The 21,808-nt window shown below is 44.2% G+C and overlaps 1 protein-coding gene across 4 annotated transcripts in view; it reads right to left on the minus strand.

Annotated features, from left to right (window-relative positions):
* The window catches only part of LOC105493104 (aryl hydrocarbon receptor nuclear translocator 2), a 201,482-nt gene extending 180,127 nt beyond the window's left edge, over positions 1-21,355 (minus strand). Inside the window, exon 1 of one of the 4 annotated variants that reach the window (XM_011760538.2) lies at positions 19,452-19,621. In XM_011760538.2, coding sequence (XP_011758840.1) covers positions 19,452-19,482 — 31 coding nt within the window. In that variant the 5' untranslated portion in view covers positions 19,483-19,621. Of the gene's footprint in view, positions 1-19,451; positions 19,624-21,333 lie in introns of those variants that run through there. The other 3 variants (XM_071100814.1, XM_011760544.2, XM_011760545.2) reach the window with 3 other exon arrangements.
* Positions 21,356-21,808: the final 453 nt, after the last annotated feature.

Genomic DNA, 21,808 nt, shown 5'->3' on the forward strand with positions numbered 1-21,808 from the left:
ATGCCCAGCTAATTTTTTAAAGATTTTTATCACAGATGAGGTCTCACTATGTTGCCCAGGTTGGTCTCGGGCACCTGGGCTTCAGTGATCCTCCTGCCTTGGCCTCCCAAAGTGTTGGAATTACAGGCATGAGCCACTGTGCCTGGCCCCCTTCCTATAGATTTTCAAAAAAAACTCCAAAACAGGTGGAGGGTGAGGGGAGGGAAATTAGAAAATGGATCAATCGGTGCAGCAAACCACCATGGCACACATATATGTATGTAACAAACCTGCACGTTCTGCACATGTATCCCATTTTTTTTTTGGAAGAAATAAAGAAAAAAAGAAGATTGTAATATTTACACATTCAGATATTTCTATCTTTAACCTCTGGGTTGAGCATTCAGTCTGCTAAAGTTTCTCAGAATATTTTTATTGATTTAGGTTTATATTTAAATTTTTAAGCCAATTGGAATTTTAGTATATGATACTTATTTTGTCTCAGAAGGATAGCCACTAGTTTCATTATTATTTTTAAATAAATTATCCTTAAAAAATAAATAAATATATAAATTATCCTTTCTTCACTCAAAACCCCAAAACAAAAAATGACCACCATTTTGGAGCCATACCTGCAGAAACTGTAACTCTTCTGTATATTTCAGAAGTCAAAGATTGCACAACACTCTAGGCCCTCTAAAGGGTATTCTTGTTGTGAGCTACTCAGAGATATGTTTGAGTTTCTGCTCATCTTTCTTGACAGAAACAAGGCTACTGTGAGCAGCCCTTCGATAAAACAAAAACCAATGTGACAAGACCTGGCCACAGGTGGGCAGATATGGCCTATTATCCCAAGTTTGCACAAGCATGTTCATGATACAGTTTTATTTTAATCATTTGTTTGTTGACTATCTCATGTGTTCCTTCAGCTTCAACTCCTTTTGCTACAAAAAAAAAAAAGGATTTATTTTGCACAAGGAACTAGATAAAATTCACATCAGATTCTTAGAAGCAGCCATAGATATAGGCAGCCCCACTTTACTGTCTTCAAAACAAAGATTCCGGGTTTCAATTCCTGCTGGAAGCCTGAACTGGTAAGACAAATTGGAAATCAATTCTCTGTTTGCCAATTTTTTTTCTTTTTGAGGGCTGTTTTGGAAGAAAACAGTATAAACTGTTTTGTCAACAAACCAAAGAAAAATTATGACTCAGATCACTGAAAGGGAAAGGTTCCAGGCAATAGTGAAGCAGTAAGAATACAACCACTTTGACTTTCACCCACAGGTACATTTTTTATTTGATGATTACAGATAAAAGAATGTCATAATAAAACCCAGGGGGACATGGGCAATACCACTGCCATGACTGGATTGTGATGGCACTCAGAGAGAGGCAACATCTGACTGGAAGAGCAGCCCATGGAGGGAGGGACCTGACTTTGCCACTTTATCACTCTGCCAAGTGGGCCAGCCTCCAAACACCTTGGATGAGGATATCTTCCCAATAAAAATGGGAATGAAATGTCACAAAATAAAACCTCATAGGAGTGGTGTGCAAACCAGATGAAGTCTCCAAAACCTGTGACACAAAAGTACCTTGCCAACAAGGCATCGACATCTGTTGTACTGCCTGTCCTGTCCCCTTCTCCCTTCTGGGGACAACCCAGAGAACCCTGCATGAGGAATGTTCCCTTTCTCACCCACAGTCCTTGTGGCCCAGTTAAGTCTGACCCCATGAGGGTTCCTGGGGTGTATACATGCCCAGATCTGGTCAGTCATAGTGTGGTGTTCCCTGGCAACTGGGCCTGGTTCAGGAATATCATGCAGGGCTAATCTACCTAAGATCCCTGCTGAAGTTTCCATTGGTAAGACGCAACTGGGCCACCACTTGGGTAGAACCTGCCTGAGAATAAAACCAACACAAGGTGGGGAAAGCTAAGGGACCACGAAGAAGAGAAACAGTGCCTTAAGGAAATTGCTAGCACTCTTGGATCTTTACTTAAAGTCAAACACTCACCTGGATATCCTAGTTTTATGAAGAATTCCTTTATGGATTGTCTAAGAGTTAGTTTGAACTGGGCTGTCTGTCTTTGGAGCTGAAAGAATCTCGACAATATAGTATGACTCTCTCCCTCTCTCTCTCTCTTCCTCCCTCTCTTTCACACACACACACAAAACATCATCAGAAGCTTCACTGACCACACTACAAATTCTAGCATATTTGCAGAAAGATCTCACTACTAATAATGGATGGGAATTAGCAATCTCACTTATTAATATGGATCTTAGAAAATCAAATTCAGTGTATCTTTTAATTACAATATTAGAAGAACCATGCAGTGTTACCATGTGCCTTTTATTCCAGGAAGATACATATAGCTCAACCTCAGGAAATCTATCAATAGTTCAAATAAATATATATACACACATGTTTATCTCAGTAGACACTGAAAAAATACATTAGATATAACTGATTATGTGACTCATACTCACATAATGAGCGTTCCCAGTATAAGCAACATGTTCCTAGGGTTAGGAATTCCTGTGTGTTTCCACACTAACTCCTCAATGCTGCCATTGCTCAGATCCGTTGAGCATCAGTCCTCAACTCTTTGTGGAAATGATCCTCAAGTCCAGGATGATGGTGACGATGACCCGATCATGGTAACAGCCAATGTTTACTGGGCACAGACACCATTAGGTCCTGTACGAAACACATTTCCTGTGTCCTCTCATGTACACACGACTGCTTTATGAGGTGGGTATCATTATTATTATTATTCTCATTTTACAAGAAATCAAAGAGGCTAAGAACCTGCCTGAAGTCACACAGCTAAATGACAGAGCTGAAATATGCAAACCAACATACATTTGGTTTAAAAGCAAATGCTTTTAATTACTTAATATAAAACATGATACGTTAAGTTAGGAACACATTTTCTTTTTAATATTTTTATTCTATTATAAATTACAAGACCAATAAAGCTAAGAAATACACTTACACAAAAAGTGATAATCATGGTTAACTTTTTGGTATATGTAAATCCAGACTCTTCTCCTTACATACATAAATACAAGTAAGTATAGAAATAGTAAATATAGGCCGGGCGCGGTGGCTCACGCCTGTAATCCCAGCACTTTGGGAGGCCGAGACGGGCGGATCACGAGGTCAGGAGATCGAGACCATCCTGGCTAACACGGTGAAACCCCGTCTCTACTAAAAAATACAAAAAACTAGCCGGGCGAGGTGGCGGGTGCCTGTAGTCCCAGCTACTCGGGAGGCTGAGGCAGGAGAATGGCGTGAACCCGGGAGGCGGAGCTTGCAGTGAGCTGAGATCCGGCCACCGCACTCCAGCCTGGGTGACAGAGCGAGACTCCGTCTCAAAAAAAAAAAAAAAAAAAAAAAAAAAAAAAAAAAAAAGAAATAGTAAATATAAATAATATATGTTGGTTGTTGTACATTCTATATGCCTTAATTATTACTCTAGAAATATTATTATACTTACTTAGTAAAAAGTTTAACAGTTCTAAACTACACAGCTTTACCTCTCATCACCTCACAAAGTACATGTTGTTATTATTGATAGCCAAAGCATGTTTATCTTTATTCTTGTGCTCATTATTTCCTTCGCTCACCATTCCTCCCTGCATCTGAGAACTTCCATGTGAGGTTACTTACCATCTTCCAGAAGTACACCTTTAGAAGTTCCTTTAGTGAGGTCTCAAATCATCTCAATTTTCTATCCAAAAAATGTTTTTATCTCCTCATTCTTAAAAGATAAATTGTCTAAGTATAGAATTCTAGGTTTATAATTATTTTCAACTAGCATATTAAAATATTGTATTGTCGTCTGGCATGCACGATCACTGTTTAGAAGTCATTCATCAGTCTGATTGCTGCTCCTGTATAGGTGATATGTCTGCTGTTTGTTACTGCTTCTAAGTTTTTCTCTTTGTTATTTTCTATTTTCCCTATATTTAGTTTAGGTTTGAATATCTTTTTATTTATCTTGCTTGGAATTTGTTGTTGCTCCTGAATCTGAGGCTCAATGACTTTCATCAGTTCTGAAAAATTATCAGCCTCTTCTCTTTGAATCTTAATACACCTAACTTCCCTGTTCTCTCTACCATCTCTAACTGAAACTCTAACTTACGTAAGAAGGACGAGGTCTCACCTCTCTGTCTCCCAGTCACTCTTTTATATTTTTGAACTCTGATTCTGTGCTGAATTCTCTGTAATTTCTTTCATTCTACTTTCTAAGTCATTAATTCTCTATTCATCTGTGTTCAGTAGCTATTTAATTCATCCATGCTTTACTAATTCTGTTTATTTTTCAGTGCTGTAATTCCCTGACAGCCCACTTGGACTAAAGCACTGCCAGCCAGCTGACTGCCTTCAATTGGACCCTGAAACCTGGTAATGAGTATCTCACTAGGAACCACAATTAAAACAAGATCAGAGATTCGCTTCTAATTTTCCTGAGCTGCATAAGGCCCAAGGTGTCATAAATACCCTAGGAAAAAGGTGCACCTTCCTCAAAACAAATGATAAGACTGGATGTTCAAACAGCCAAGCTAGAAGGAATGAGTTGGGTTTAATTTAATGAAGAAAATGCGGCAATAAGATGGGGTTTGCACTCAGCTGCCATCAGACAATTCATATCACCTATACAATGTCATTTGGTGCATTGCTCCAAAACTAGTGAACTATGGGTTAAAAATGACTTTCTTTGTACCATTAATTACTTTTTGACATTTATTTTTATTGATTTTAATACTGTGATGACAGCTTTCCTTCCTTCTTTCTTTTCCTATCTTCCTTCCTCCTTCCTTCCTTCCTTCCTTCCTTTTCTTTTCTTTCTATTTCAGGAGCTTTAGGGGTGCAATCTGGTTTTTGGATACATGGATGAATTGTATAGTGATGGCTGAAATTTTAGTGCACTTGTTTCCCAAGTAGTGTGCATTGCACTCAATATATAGTTTTTTAGCCCTCACCCTCTCTGCCCTTCTGAGTCTCCAATGTCCATTATACTACCCTGTATGCCCCTGCATATCCATAGCTTAGCTCTCGCTTCTAAGTAAGAACAAATACGGTATTTGGTTTTCCATTCCTGATTTACTTCACTTAGAATAATGGCCTCCAGCTCCATCCAAGTTGCTCCAAAAGACATTATTGTGTTCTTTTTTATGGTTGAATAGTATTCCATGATGCATATATACCACATTTTCTTCATCCACTCATCGGTTGATGGGTACTTAGATTGGTTCCCTATCTTTGCAATTGTGAATTGTGCTATAATAAACATATGTGTGCATGTGCTGTTTTGACATAATGACTTCTTTTGCCTTTGGGTAGACACTCAGTAACTGCCAAACCTTTTGTAGTAGTCCCTTGTCATCTTTCACTTTCCGTGCTTTCAGTCACCCCAGGTCAACCATCCCAGGAGTGATTATGTTCTTACCATCTCATCTCACTGACTCTTCTAGGGCAGGTAGTGAGCCACTTTTACTGGAATGAACATCTGTACATATATATATACACACACACACACACTCTCCAATTCATTCATTCCAACAAATATATTCATTCCAATAAAATGTATATTTATATATTTTTTATAAATATATATGTTCACATATAATTCTTTTTATGTGTCCATAATATATATTCATATGTTCATTATATATATTCATACAGATGCTCTCCACTTCTGCTGTGGTTACATTTCAAGAAACCCATCATAAATTGAAAATATCATAAGTCAAAAATGCATTTAATACACCTAACTTACCAAACATCCTAGCTTAGCCTAGACTACCTTAAACATGCTCAGAACACTTTCAGTATATACCCAACAAATTACATGAGACACTCAACTCTTTATTATAAAATAGGCTTTGTGTCAGATGATCTGGCCTAGCATCTTGGGAGAGTACTGCACGGAATATCAATAGTCCAGGAAAAGATCAAAATTCAGAATTTGAAGTACAGTTTCTGCTGAATGCATATCACTTTATAACCATCATAAAGTCAAAAATCTTAAGTGGAACCATTGTAAGCCGGGGACCATCTGTATAGTCAACACATATATTCACATGTTCATAGGGTCTTTTTATTAAAACTAAAAACAGGGGCTGATAGAAGAATTAAAAGACAGATCCAGAATGTGGGTTCTGGTGTGAGATGATAAAATGTGGAGAGAGGCTCAGAGAAATACGTGGATGGCTGGTTGCACAGGGAGGCGAGGTTGCTGTGGCCATCAGTGGCCTATCCTCCCATTGCCCGAGGCTCCCCAACTCAGACGGAGCCCACCACCATCTCCTCCAAGGCTCTTCATGCTCCACCCCTTATCCTAAGGCCCTCTGGTAAGGGCCTTAAACTGCGTTCCAAAGCAAAGTATCCCCTGCTGTTCGAGGCTGACCTGCTGCCAGGCACAGGAAGACCATTTGTGTTTATCTCCCAAATTCCATGGAAATTCCCTGAGAACCTATTCAGCTTTTTCTCCCGGGACTTTCCAGAACCCTGCCACATGAGAGGTGCTTTCATGCCAACCCTTCATGTTATAGATAAGAAAACGAAAGCCCAAAGAGAAAAGGAAGGGGTGTCCCAGGGCACCATGTCGTGTCAATGGCAGGACTGGGCCACTGAGTCCTCTTCCTACCCTCTCATGCTGCTGGATGCCTAGTTAACATCTCTGGTTCATTTCTCTTCAGTGCAGTCCACTCATTAATTATCTTCCCTTCTCCCTCCAGATCACCCAGGGAAAGCCAGTGTAACAGTGGAAAGAAGGTACACTTGGGATCATCCGTGTGTTAGGATCAGCGTTTCAAGGCTCAATTCGACTGTCTTTATTTCCTCACCTGTGAAATGGGGCAATTGAGCCCAGCCATCCTGAACCAGGTGAGTTAGCTGGCATTGGACAGTACTGGCTTTGTGAAAACACAAAGTGCTGCCCCTGCCTCAGTGGACCTGAAGGGGATCTGGGCCAGCAGTATCAGCATCACCGGGAACTTGTTAGAAATGCAAATCTCACTCCAGCCCACTCCCACCCCTGAACTACTGACTCCAAAACTAAGATGGGGCAGTACTTTGTGTTTTCACAAGCCCTCCTGGTGATCACTGGGTCATGTTTGCAAATCACTGAGGTATCTATTTGACCACGCCATCTAGTGGCAGACAGACCTAACAGATCCTGAGTTCTAGAAAATGGTTTCTTTCCAGTGCTGGAATATTCAGCTTGGAGGACTCAGGAAGACGCTCCCCTCAGAAGCCTCTAAACGCATGAAGGCACAGACTGTGTCACTCTTTCCACCCAGTGTATTCCCAGCACCTAAGCACTGTGATGAATGAAGGGCAGATATTTAGTAAATATTTATTGAATGAATAAATGAGGACAAATGAATGAACTTGAAAAAAGGGGCACAGGTCCTAACTCCTAGTCTGTCCATAAAGTGTTGTACAAAACTTGATTGTCTTGGGACTCAGCCTGAGGCCTAGCAGGGCCAGGTAAGGAGGTACAAGGAGATAAGGGCACCCAGCCAGCTACAGAGGCAAGTTTCAGATGTGCAGGCAGACCAGACACAGCATCCATCCCACAGCACAGCAGCCCTAGCCTCAGACCCAACAGAGGATCCATAGTGGGTGGTCAGATCCCATCTGGTCTGTCCTAAGCATGGGAGGGGCCAAGAGGAAGAACAGTCCTTGGACAGTGGGACCCTCACCCACCTCTGTCAGTGAGAACAGGGAAGGGGGAGTGGGTGATGAGGGCATTGCTGGTCTGCATTCGGCTGCAGAAGTCAGGACAGAATAATGGTCCAGCAAATGGAGAGGGGTGGTAAGAAGACTGTCACAGCACAACAGGGACAAGAGGAAGCAGCCAGATCCAGGAGGTCCGGGGAAGGGACAAATCCAAGGTCGCCGCTGTCCTTCTTCCCAGGGCAGTGCAAGGTAAGGGCAGCAGAGGCAGGGCCTAGAGGCTCTTCCCACAGTGGAACTGGGAATGCCCAGAGCAGGGACAGCTTATGATCCTGCACACACCCAGCAGCCTCAGAGTGCCAGGGAAGATGGGCTTGCTGTTTCATGAAAGACCCCCCCTCTTCAACAAACACATCTGGTTTTTGCTCCCCAGCTTTTCACTGCTAGGCTGGAAAGATGCCTTTCAATCCCAAACCCTGTGCCATGTTCCACACTACTGGGGTGGTGCTGAGAGAAACAAGTAGTGCTTACAGAGTACCTACTGTGTGCCAGGTACCATCCCAAACATTGGTAAATAGAACCATGTCACAATCAAATGAGGTGAGCACTGTGATCACCCCCATTTTACATATAAGGCAACAGCAGAGACAAAAGAGCAACCAGTCACCCACACACTATGGTCCCCTGGTCCACCGGGCCATGCAATGCCTTGTCCACCTCTGAATCCCAAGCACACAGAACAGCCCTAGTGCACAGCCAATCCCCAACGAAGGAGCCACCTCATTTCACAGCTGGGAAAACAGATGCGTTCGATGTCTATACTGTGTCCTAGTGGACTGTGTTAACTACTGGGTAGACCAAACATTTGCACCTCATCCTGTTTCTCTGGGTCTTTAAGAAAAAGAGAGAGGGTTGAGGAGAAGGAGGAAAAGAAGGAAGGAAAAAAGGAGCAAGAGAGAGTGAGGAGGGAAGGAGAAGAGAGAGAGAGAAAGAGGGAGAAAGGGAGGGGAGAAGGAGAAAAGAAAAAGGAGAAGGAAGAGAAGGAGGAGGGAGGAGAAGAAGCAGAAGAGGGATGGGAAGGGAGGGAGAACTCTCAGACTGGAAAATCTGGCAAGTCTCTGCAGACAAATTATAACCTCCCAAATTTGGTTTTTAAGTCTCTAAGTCAGGCAACAAAAGGTGATCTCTTTTTATGAAGCCACAGTAAAACGCAATTTTGTTTTCAAGTGAAACTTAAAAGAAATCATAAATTAATTTCCTAAAATGAATGCAAATACACATCTAAACCTGGACATGCACCAGCAACCAAGAACGGGACAAATCACACACTAATTACTGTTTGAACGAAGATCCAATTGTTAATTGCAGTGTGTTTCAGGCATTCCATGTGAGCAACTTACCTGAAAAGCTTTTCAATTTGCATGTCAGGAAAGTTAGTAATTAAACACTTCAGCTCCCTATTGACTTTATTAGAGATATGATAATCTTTGCATAGTTCACTTATAATTATTTTATTTGTCAAATGAAGTTGATACTTAGTTTAGTAAAGTGTTAATGTTATATAATCTTTTTAAAAAAAACCCTGGGACCTGTACTCAACAAGAAGCATGTAAAGCTGCCTATACTCGCAAATGGTGTATAGGACCCAAAGATGAGGTCGGCCAAGCACGTAAATGGCATCTTAAATGACTAACCATCTTTCCTTAGTCTTGTCTACACACAACTTTGACTTCATCAACAGAGAGACTCACTTTTAAATGACTGTTAAAAGTAACCCTGTGACACAACAGCACTTTTGGGGTATTCTTGCCAAAAAAATAAAAATTTTAGAAAAGCACAATTCCAATGCAATTGTGAGGCAACATCAGACAAAACCAAATTGAGAGATATTTTGCAAAATAACTGGCCTATACTCGGCAAAAATGTTAAGGTCATGAAAGACAAAAACAAAAAAGACTGAGAAATGATTCCAGAATTAAAGGACACTAAAGAGACATCAGAACTTAATGTAACTAATAATCCTGGATTAAACCCTGAACCTGAAAAATCATTTTTTTTTTTTGTTATGTGGAACAACTGGTGAAAACTGAATAAAGGTCTGTGGATTAGATAATGCTATTACATTAATGCCAACTTCCTGATTTTTGTCATAAATTGTAGTTATGTGGGAAAATGTCCTTATTCTTAGGAAATAATATACATTGAAGCATTTAGAGTTAGAAGGCATATTGTGTATGCCACTCATTCTCAAATGGCACAATAAAAGAGAGAGAGAGAGACAGAGAGACAGACAGAGAGAGAGGAAAATAAACTGATAAATCCAATATGGTAAAATAGCAACACAGTGGGGGAATCTGGGGGATGAGTATACAAGAGCTTTCTGTATTATTCCTGCAACTTGTCTGTAAACCTGAAATAAGTTGAGCATAAAACATTACCAAAAACACAAAACCTTGTGATGGACACATCTCTTTTTATTTGTTTGGCATCTGGAGGATGTGGAGACCAATTCATTCATTCATTCATTCATTCATGCTTCAACAAATATTTTTTAAGCACCAAGTATGTGCCAGACCTTACTCAAGGTGTTGGGGACATAGTAGTGGAGCGGGGGCTGGGGGGAAAGCAAAGTTCTGACTCCAGGGAGAAATGAAGAAATTGAAGGTTTCTGGCAAATCCCCATCTCCTTTGGAGGTCTTGAGCTCAAGGTGCCTTAAACTCAACCAAACTCCTGATCTTCCCCCAACCCCCACCAAAAAGCCCCAAATATCTGGATCTCATCCAGTATTTTCTAGCTGGGGAAATGATAGCCTATCCACCCAGTGGTCAATCAGGAACACCAGCACTCCCTCTCTCTCTCATCTCTGATATCTGATCCACCACTTACTCTCTTGGTTCAATTGTTTCTCCTCCTAAGTATCTGAAGGCTCCATTTACTGCTGTCCACGTCCACTGTCACATGGACCGGGCCTCCACGTGCCTCACGTGGACTTCTGAAATGGCCTCCGGGCAGGCCTCCCTCCTCACCAGCCTGCTGCCAATAAGCATGTCCTTCATTCCGCAGCCAGAGAGCTTTTCAGAACCCACCTCCGATCATGTCACGCCCCGACTCACCACACTTCAATGGCCTCCTGTTGCATTTGGAAACAAAGACTCCTTTCTTTCACAATACTTATTATTTAATAAATGGCTGACTCTCCTGCCACACAGGAAAGCTCTGTGAAAGCAGAAACCACGCCTGGGTTTGCACACACCACTGTGAGCACACGGTTGGCATTCAATTAATATTTGTTTAATTAGGTGGATAAGCAATTAAAATAATTAATGTCTGGCTTGGGCCAATGAATGGATAGTGGTGCCACTCGCTGCCACAGGGGACATAGTGGGAGGAGGAAATATGTGGGAGAGGTAGGCTTTGCAGAATCTGTGGGATACCACAGACCCAGCAGGCAGCTGGGAATAAGGCCTGCAGTTGGTACACTGACTAGGAAAAGGCACACACTGGTCCTGAAATGTGTTGCATGCCCGGAACACAGTCTTCAGCATCTTTCCTTGCCTGCAGGAAAGAAATGGATGGGGTCTACATTCTCCTCTGTTCACTAATGGTTGGTCAGTCATTTGCATAAATTTGCATAAGTGTCCAGTGCTGCCTGTGTTAGAGACTGATGGAACACACACATAGCCAACCTGTTTTATGCCACATCTTTCCAATCTGCCCCAACTGAACCACCACCACCAGCACTGAGCACAGCACCCTTTGTGTAGGGAATAGAAGTGGTGTTCAGGAAGGTTGGCTGAACTCAATTGGAAGTTTTCTGGTGTGAAATTTTTTCAAAAAAAGAGAGAGAGAGAGAGAGAGAGAGAACACAGCTGTGATCCTTGATCACATTCATTCATTTTATTCTTTGGGGGACTTGGAATCCATCAAGCATATCAAATTATGGAATTCCAGACTATGCCTCATTTCAAACTGCTGATGGAATAGAAACATCAATGCTGTTCTAAAAATAATAATAAAATAACTTTTTGCAGTTCTGTTATTTCACATTTAAATTAACTTCCATCGCGGATTTCATAATTATCTCAAAAGCATCATCTTGCTTTTAAAGCTGTCATGTTTTCTTGACATGTTTTAAAGGGGCCAGTCCTTTATTATCTGGGGGCCACACACCCTTGTGAAACTCCTGAGGTTTTCTTCTAGTTGCCACTGTCCAGAGACCTACAGAGTTTTGTTCCCATAAACCAGAGTTTCTCAACCTTGGCACTATTGTCATTTGAGGCTGGATAAGTTCTTTGTTGTGGCGGACTGCCCTGTGCACGGTAGGATGTTTAGCAGCATCCCTGGCCTCTACCCATAGGTGCCAGTAGCACCCCCACTCCCTGGAGGTGTGGCAACCAAGAATGTCTCCAGACATTGCAAATGCTCACAGTTGAGAAGCACTGTGTGGATACACCTTTGGCCTCTGTGCCCAGGTTTCTCGCATCTCCTGCCACCCAACTCAGAGGTCTACTGAAGATAAGAAAGACAATACTATTTTGTGTGGCTATTAATTTAAAAATTGATGCACCAATTAACTTTGGCTTCCTGTTGCCTCTAAGTCTGGAACTCAGCTCATCTACTGGCATCTATTAAGGGCAACTATGTAACTTTCCTGGCCTCCTTTCAGTGATTTAATAATTTCAGTGACTTTTTAAACTGCTGTTAGGGTAACTGGGCAGTCCACGCCAAAACAGGCAGGAAGTTGCCTTACTCGACAGGCAGAGTATATGGAAGGCCACCCTCCTTCTCCTTTGGCCCCACCTCCCTCGCTCAGCCACCTGTAAGGCCTTCAGCTAATCTGTCTCTTGGAAGGCCTGGTTCTACCTGAAGAGCTAGGTTTCCACTCAGGCCAACTCCTCTGGTGCTCCCACCCTGGACATGGCACCCCTGAATCTTCCCAGGCTGCCCTACCTCAGAATGTTGCCTTTTGCCACCTGAGCCTGGATACAGAGATAGATGCCCAGTTCCACCTGCAGCTGCTCTCTACTTTTTCAAAGTTGTTGGAAGAAAAGTAGGGATGGCCAAATCAGAAAGAAACACATTTATCCTCAGTTACTAAGAACTCCTGAATGTGCGTTGGAAACAGGAATAACCACCACAGCCTGTCTAACAGTATCACATGCAGGCAGGAAGGACCAGAAATCACTTCGCCGCATGCTCTCTAAGCCCTGGGACTACCCCGTCAGCCAGGTGGTCTGGTTGGAAGTGTGTAGATCAATCCTAGGAGGATGTGCAGACAACAGACGGTGAGCAAAGTTTTCCAGGTAAGTCAGTGGCCCCAGCGTTTGATGAAAGCCATATGGAAGAGGTGAATTGGTAAGGGAGGGTGTGGAGGGAGAACAATGGGGCCTCTGATGAGAACCCAGGTTGGCATGGAGACCCCAGTCACTGGGACCCTGCTGTGGCCCCCTGAAGTCATCAGAGGCTCTCTGCCTGTTGAGTAAGGCAACTTCCTGCCTGTTTTGACCTGAACAAATTACCTTAACAGCAGTTAATAAAGAAGCCACTGAAATTATTAAATCACTGAAGGGAGGCCAAGAAAAGTACACAGTTGTTCTTTATAGACATCAGCAGATGATCTGAGTTCCAGACTTACAGGCAACAGGGCCTGGCCTGGGTTGCCAGAACCTGCCAAGGATAGGGGGCACAGCATCTGGGTGTAGGACCTGCTCATCCACCTACCTGCTGGGGACTCCAGGTTGAAGTCTCTGAGCCTCTCTGAGCCTCTGGTCTAACATTTGTGGACAGCAGTATAAAACAAAAGTATATAAATCCATTTGACTGTTCAATTCTACTTCAAAGAAGTGACAATAAGGAAAAAATCATGTATGTATATATCCATTCATATATGGGATGTTCATGACAATGGTGTGTACAATTCTGGCAAACAGAAAAGCACACCAAATGTTATATGCCCAGATATAAGAAAGAGAGTTAATGAATTATGACACTGCCATAAACAAGATATCATGCAGCCTCTCAAATAAGTATCCTTGATAGGATATACCATTAATGAAGGAAAAAAAAAGGGATGACAAAACAATATGCTCAAAATAATTCTATTTTGTTATATATATATACACACACAATATTTAGGAAAAAGTCTGTAAGGATATATGCAAAAATGTTAGTTATGGGTGGTAGAATTATCTTAGTGCTTTTGCGCATTTTCCAAATTTTTTACAATCAACACAGATCTTTATTGTGGGGGAAAAGTAGTTGTGGTGAAGAAAGCAACCAACTCCTCAGCAGGGGCTAGGAGAAGAGCCCCAAGCTCTGCATTGTGTGTTCTCACAATGAAACCAAAACAGTAAGAGATGCCCCATGTTTTCATACAATGTACAAAAACAGGAAGTACCTATCTGTAAACATTTTGGCATTTTTGTAGATTTCCCTGAAAAAAAAAATGGTCAAATTGTCATAGACTTGGTAGCCACAGAGTCTCTGCTTATCTGCAAAGAGCCTCAGCTTCCAACTCTAAAGCCTGCACTATTTAATCAGAGGGCAATGAATGCATCCTTTGACCTTGTTGCTGCCTTCCTGAATGCTGTTAGGGCGGCTGAACCTCAAAGCCAGCCTGGAGTCTGCCTTATCAGTAACTGCTGGTAATTAAGCAAGCCATGTCAACAGTTTCACACACGACGCAGAAGGCAGTAAACAGGAGGATCCCACTTCCCTTCTGAGAAGACCCTTGTGGAACTGTAACACGGAACCTACCACTACCACCAGCCAGTCTCCAAGCTATCACCTACCCTTCTTCTGGGATGAATGATGAGCTTTGTGTGTCCAAGGTATCAGGTAGGTGTAGGACCTGCTCATCCACCCACCTGCTGGGGACTCGAGGTAAGTCTCTGAGCCTCTCTGAGCCTCTGGTCTAACCTTTGTGGACAGCAGTATAAAATAAAAATATATAAATACATTTGACTGTTCAATTCTGACCTAACCTTCTTCTGGAAAGAATGATGAGTTTTATGTGTCCAAGGCTCCTTGTTACAAAGTCTAGAGGAACTAGTTTGCATAGGAATTATCTTGGTAGGATTTTCAGATCAAAATCAGTTTGCACAAATAAAAGTCAGAATCTCAATTAGACATCTCTGGCCTATTTTGTTACAGAGACCTACAAATACAGGATATATGCTTTCTTTCCTTCAAGGGAGTTATTGAAAGGCAGCCACATACAAAATATAAGACAGTTCCCTGGCATCCCTTCATTTATTCATTAACAAAACCCTACCGGGTATCTATTGTAATGGGAAGCAGTAAGGTAAATGCCAGGGCTGCCATACTGTTGGATACATTCCCTGACCTCACAGGGCATCCAGTCAGGTATCAATCAAATAACTACACAATTTACATGAGGCTAAGTGCTCCAGAAGCAAAGTACAGCCTTATGGGGCCCTGGAAGAATGCATGATAGGTACATTTTACCTGGATAAAGGGATCAGGATAGATTTCCCTAATGGAGTAAGAATTCAAGCTGAGCCCAGAAGAAAAGAAGGAATTGGACATTGGACAGGAAAATGGTCAGGAGTGAGGAGGGGGTAAGGGTAGGGAAGGAGGGACAGTGAGCAATTAATCATTCCAAGAAGAGGGACAAAACATAAACAAGAACCCTCAAGTAGAAAGGAGCTTGGCTAAAACTGAGAAATAACTTTTCTTCATTGAACAAAGAGTTTCGTGTAGTGAGCTAGTCCAATAGCCTGACCTGCCCCACAAAAGGAGGGAAAGAGAAAGAGAGAGAGAGAGAGAGATGGTAGATAGATGATAGACAGGTAGGTAGGTAGGTAGGTAGGTAGGTAGGTAGGTAGGTAGACGAAAATGAGTGGATTGCTGAATCTGTAAAAGATGCAGAAATAATCTCCCTATGACCTTGTGTCTTAGTGAATCTCAATACAGACAGACAATAGAGCATTAAATGCAAGCATTGCTTGGGAACTATGGTACTTGGACCAAGAGCTGTATGTTCTGTGAACTAACCCCAAGGAAAGCATTTAGAGAACCTGGTAAATGGCTGGCTAACATCCTTCTTCGTTTCTTTCTCCAGCCAAGATCTCTGGGAGCATGTGTCCCACTGCCTCCATGACAGTTCCACTTGCTTGTCTCACAAGCAGCTCAACTCGACTGACCAATACTGAAGCCTGGAGCACACCCTACAGGTCCCCTGCCTCTCACTAACTTCCTGTCACCTCCAACCACCCAGGTGTCAGGACAGCAAGCTGGGAATCATCCTTGACTCTTCCCCTAACTCCTTACCATGAAGTCATGATGATTCTGCCCCAAGGAGGACATGCCCTGCCCAAGGGATGGACAGGGAAGTAACTGGTGCCCCTGGAGTTGTTCAGCATGGCGTCCCTGCCTCCAGTACAACTCAAATCCACCTCTCTCTCTCCATCTCTACTAACAGCCCCTGGCCTAAGTCAGCACCATCTAACTGGAGTCTTGCTTTTCCTCCCGCTTCAGTCCAATTGGCTCTCCACACAGCAGCGAGAAGGGGCATTTAAAAGTGCAGGTCAGACCACGTCCCTTGCTCAAACCCCCTTCAGTAGATTTCCAGTGTTTTTAAAATGAAGTCTCAGCCCCTAACCCAAGTTTTGTGATCCCCCGTGAGCTGGCCTCTACCGCAGCTCCAGCTTCTCACACCACTTTCACCCTTGCTCCCTGTTCTCGAGCTCTTCCCAACTCAGGGACTTTGAAGGGGCTCTTCCTTGTGCCTGGAATGCTCTTCCTCACATTTCTCTTCATTCCTTGGAGCTTGACTCAAGGGTCAACTCCTCAGAGAGGCTTTCGCTGACTTCAAATGGCCTTTGCTAATCCTCTAATTTAGGTCCCTTGGTTATTTTATGTCAGGGGATCATCTCTTCATAACATTTACACATTTCTAACTAACCTAATTGTGTTACTCTTGTGTAACTAACCTAATTGTGTTACTCTTTTGTGACTATTTGTCTTGCTAGCAAGCAGCATGATGGTAGGAGGTATACCTAATTTGCTCAACACAGTGACCCCAGATCAGTCCCCAGCACATAGTAGCTACTCGATAAGTATTAGCCCATAGCAGCTTCATTCGTCATAATTGCCAAAACTTAGAAGCAACCAAGATGTCCTTCAGTAGGTGAATTAATAAATAAACTGTGGTACATCCAGACAATGGAATATTCTTCAGCCACCAAAATGAATGAGCTATCAAGTCACTAAAAGACACGGAGAAAATGTAAATGCATATTATTAAGTGAAAAATGCCAGTTTGAAAAGGCTACGTAATGCATGAATCCAATTATATGACTTTCTGGAAAAGGCAAAACTATGGAGACAGTAAAAAGATCAGTGGCTGCCAAGAATTCGGAAGTGGGAGGAATGAATAGGTGGAACATGGATAATTTTTAGGGCAGTGAAAATACTCTGCATGATATTATAACAGTGGATATAAGTCATATACATTTGTCCAACCCATAGAGCGTCTACCATCAAGAGTGAATCCTAATGTGAACTATGGACTTTGGGTGATAATGATGTGTCATTGTAGGTTCATCAATTGTAACACATATACTACTCTGCTTGGGAATGCTGATCATGGGGGAGGTTGTGCATGTGTGGGGGCAGGGGATATATGAGGAATCTCTGTGCCTTCCTTTCAATTTTGCTGTGAACCTAAAACTGCTCTAAAAAAGAGCCTTTAAAAATATTAACTTTTAAAAATTCATTAATTAATTAAAATAAATATACATTGAAGGAATAAATAAACCTCTTTTTTCAGATATCACTTCTTCCTTTTTTTCTTTCTTTTGATGAAGCCAAAATGTCATCAGCTCATTTTTTTCTTATAAGTCCATAAAATAATGATGTGTCCTGCAATTGATAGGCTCATAGATTCAATGAAGGACAGGATGTAGAGAAATTGGGCTGAACTGTATGTCCAGTTGGTTTGGCTGTTCCAGCCTCACTCAAGCCAGGACAGTTGGCAAGCATAGCGCACATGTCTCAAAGGCTCAAAACCTACCCACATTCTTGAGTGTCCTGCTGAGTCCCCAAGAGCACTGAGGAAGCAACCACTTGACAGTATCCCGTATTTTCACAAATCTTGTCTGCCTTACACCCCAGCCATCAGCTCAAAACGACCGTTCCTAAATTCTCTATAAGTCAAAATCTCTCTCTTCAAAAGGCCCATATTCAGAAGTTACCTCCCATAAGACTTCCTCTGGCTCCCCATGATGATATGAACACACCTAGTCAACATTCATTTCATTCCACCTGGTGTTATTAAGTTAGTCTACCTATGCCTCCCCTATTAGACTTAGAACTCCGAGGTCAAGAAATATTCTCCCTCATCTCCACATTGCTCTATTCCCTGCAGAGAGCTTGGCATATCAAAGACACTCAATCAGTTCAACAAGCTGATTCAAATGTCCCCCCTTCTAAGGCAGTTTGTCCAGAGAATCTTCCTGCACTATACAATCAATTCCAAATTGAAATGTCAAAGACCAGAAACCTGGAAGTGGGGGAGAAAATCCAATAATTGATTTCAGAAAAAAGTGGAATTCCAAATCTCTTAAAACATAATTTTGAAATCCTTTAAAACATACAAGCCTTATTAATTACTCTTCAAATACTCATCTCAGAGAATGTCCACATAATGCTTAATTCCTAATGATTATTGGTCTGAATTTGTAGCTGATTCCCTCATGCTTAAATTACAAAAGATTAAGATGGAACAATGACACTGGGGAAACAATCTCCTTCTTAATTGTGCCATTTCAGCTGCAAATACCCTTTTATGTATATAACTAATTCAAACTTCACTATTTCCTATAAATCAGAAACACTTAAATGTCATTCAAAAAGGTACCAAAACACACACACACACACACACACACACACACACACACACACACACACACACACAGATGGAAGATTCTATGACTTCACTCTCTAGTCTAAAGGATATATGTCATTCCTGGCCAGAAAGAAAAGAGAAAATCAGCCAGTACAGCAGTTTCAGTGACCCATGTAAGGACTGGAAATGACCCAGAAGGAGTGGGTACCAGGGGCCATAGGATATGAGAAATATAGCCAGGACTGTCATAGCAGAAGTGATAAGGAGACCTGCTGACAGGTCAGCCCAGAAAGCAGGGGATGTCACCTGGGCAGGACAGGGGCTACTTCACGCTGGTGACCACAGGCTGGGTGTTCTGGGTCCCAGAGGGTTAGGACACACAGCAGCCAGTCGCAAAGGGCGCAAAGGACCAGCGCTTGGGGGGCGGGGCGGGCAAGGGAGAGTCCCAAGAGTTGTACCCTGTTGAATCCCAGCTCCAAACTTTTCCCTCCATCAGCGCGGAGCCCTCCACCAGCCAGGACTGGCTGACGCCGTGATGCCACAAAAGCCGGGACCGGAAGAGAAAAATGAGTGGGATGGGGAAGGCAAAGGCGGTTATTTTCAGAACTTCGGGGGCTCCCGGGCCGGCCCTTCGGGTTCCGGAGGACGCAAGGCCAGCGTCCGGCCGCCCGCGGGTCCGGACCAGCGCCTGCCCGGGACCGGATGGGCAGCGATCGGGATGCAGATGCCGCTCTGGTGCTGATGCTGCAGCTGCCGCGCAGTGACAGCCGCTCCACCACCCACCGCGCCGAGCTGCTGCTCCGCGCCCCCGGGGGCGCCCGGCGCGTCTGATCCGCTCCGGCCCGCTCCGGCCCCGGGCAAGGCCTGCGGGCTGCGGCGGGCGGCGGGGCCCAGGCCGCTACTCACCCGGAGGGTTGACCGCTGCCGGGGTTGCCATCTTGCTCGGAGAGGATAGGCGCGCGCCTGGCAGGGGCGCGGGAGGGGCGGCGCGGAGCCGGGCACTTAGCCCCGGGGACCCGGTCAGGCCCAGGCGCTGCCGCCGCCACACAAAGGACGGCGCGGGCGGGCGGCGCTCCCTCCGCTCTCCCCGCCGCCGCGGCCGCTCACCGTCCCCGCCTTTCTCTCCTCCTCCTCCCCCTCCTCGGCCTCCTCCTCCCGGTTCAGCCTTTGTCGCGCGGCGGGGGGCGCCCGGCCCGCGGCTCCCCGGTCAGAGCGGTAGCACCGCGAGACTTGGGGCTGCTGGCGGCGGGACCCCCAAGTTGGGCGCCGGCGACTGGAGGGGACAGAGGGCCGGGCGCTCCCTCCGGCTCGCGCAGGTGCTCGGGCCTGGCCGGGCTGGGATCGCAGGCGCTCCTCCCGCGCTCGCCTAGCCCGGGCTGCCCCCGCACGCCCACTCCCCAGGTGTCCGGGCGCGTATCACCGAGGGGCGCCGTGCCCAGGCCAGGGGGCCAGGGCGGAGCGGGTGGGGGAGAAGCCCATTTAGATTCAGAGGGAAGCTGGTCCTGGGAGACGGCCGCGAGAAACAAAGGCGCCCCAGTGCTGCCCACTTAGCATGCCAGAGCCGCTCCGCTCGACCGCCAGGCCGGGGACACGGCGCGGTGCGAAGCGGAGGGTGCCCGACCCCGGGAATTCCTAAGGCCACGGGCACCTCCAAGGCCACCGCCGTACACAGCTTCGGAGTGCACAGTGCACATGCCCAGGCACAGGGAGCCGGGCCCAAAAAATTGTGAATGTCTTGGCTTTGAGTAAGGCGCTCAGCTCTATCTCCTTCTTGCCATGATAGCTGCCATTGGTTATTACTTGAGGACGTTGCAAGAGCCTTATTTCCACCGCCAAGTTGAGAATTTAAAAAGATTTTTTAAATAGGTTTATCCGCGTATTCTGGTGAAGTTCGGATGCAGAGAACTTGGAGGGGTTGTTTTCTACCAGACACTAGGATCCCTGTGAGAGGTAATGGCCCCTAGGAAGGACACGTCACCATCGTGGTCCCCTGTAAAGGTTAAATGGAAGAATAAAGATATCCCAGGTGAACGCTGAGAAGGGCAAGATGGCCCCTAAACGCAGATATGTTTGCAGAAACATCAAACTGCCCTAAATCCTTCCAAAGAAGCATTTTCTGGAGGGTAGAGAAGCAGTGTTTGGGATGTGTGTTCAAATAAGCATTCTCTTTGGGGAGTGTTTGTCACTACTAATCTAATAATGTATCAGTTCTACAAATGTTGAATGTCTGCTGTGTGCCAGGCACAAAGCCAGGTGTTGGGCCTACCACGGAAAGAAAGACACAGGAGCTCTGTTCTCCAAGGGCTTCTAGTTTGGGGGGTAGATTGGGGAGGAGTGAAACAAAGTATCTGCACTCAAGAAGCACACAGATCCTTTGGGAGCTTAGGGCAGAAGCCCTGAAAGTGGCATCTCCAGCCTGTAGTCACTAATGAATGAATGAGGGCAGAGAGGAGGAGTGATCAGAGAAAATGAAAATTAGGCTTTGAAGACATGAGTAGGACAGGTGGAAAAAGAAGACATTTCAAGTAAAAAATAAAGCAGGTGTGCACCCAGCCGCAAGATAGGCCAGGCGGAGACAGAGAAACCAGGATATCAGCTATGGCCCGCTCCTATTTCCCATACCAAAGTTGACTGTTCCTGATTCCAACATCAAGCCAAATGAGAATTCAGCCTGTCTTCTACATACCCCAAAAAGCAACACACTCAAATACCAACTTAATTAATGTATAACATGTACTGGACTGAAGATTTCTTAAGGAAAGTACAAGAGAAGGCTCCCCTCACTCACCCCACATCCAAAAAGGTAAAACTCCATCTTGGATATTTCTGCTACCCAGAGTCCCTTCTAGATCCTTCTCCCCACAGGCGGTTCAATCTCTGGTGGCCCATCTACATAAATAGCACTTGGCATCACTGCCCCCTATCCCATGAGGCTCTTTTATTCTCCAACTTTCCACACCCCTTAGAAACAAGCAAGTTCCTCTCCTTGGTGTTTACGTATCAGTTTAGCATTTCAGCCAGGACCCATGACTCATTTTGTCTCCAAATACAGTTCTAATATCATCCCTAAAAAATAAAATATGAGTGAACATGACTCTTACGCACACACACATTTAACCATACAGATTTGTTGACAAGGTTTACTTTCTTACTCTGCTGTTGTGTTCTGCCCATTTTTCTAAATGTCACTCAGCTGATATCTTTAAAACTGGATCTTGCACTGGTTCATTGCAATAAAAGACAGGCGACATGTGGACAACTGC

This window comes from Macaca nemestrina, chromosome 7 (assembly GCF_043159975.1).
Source record: "Macaca nemestrina isolate mMacNem1 chromosome 7, mMacNem.hap1, whole genome shotgun sequence".
Taxonomy (NCBI): Eukaryota; Metazoa; Chordata; class Mammalia; order Primates; family Cercopithecidae; genus Macaca; species Macaca nemestrina.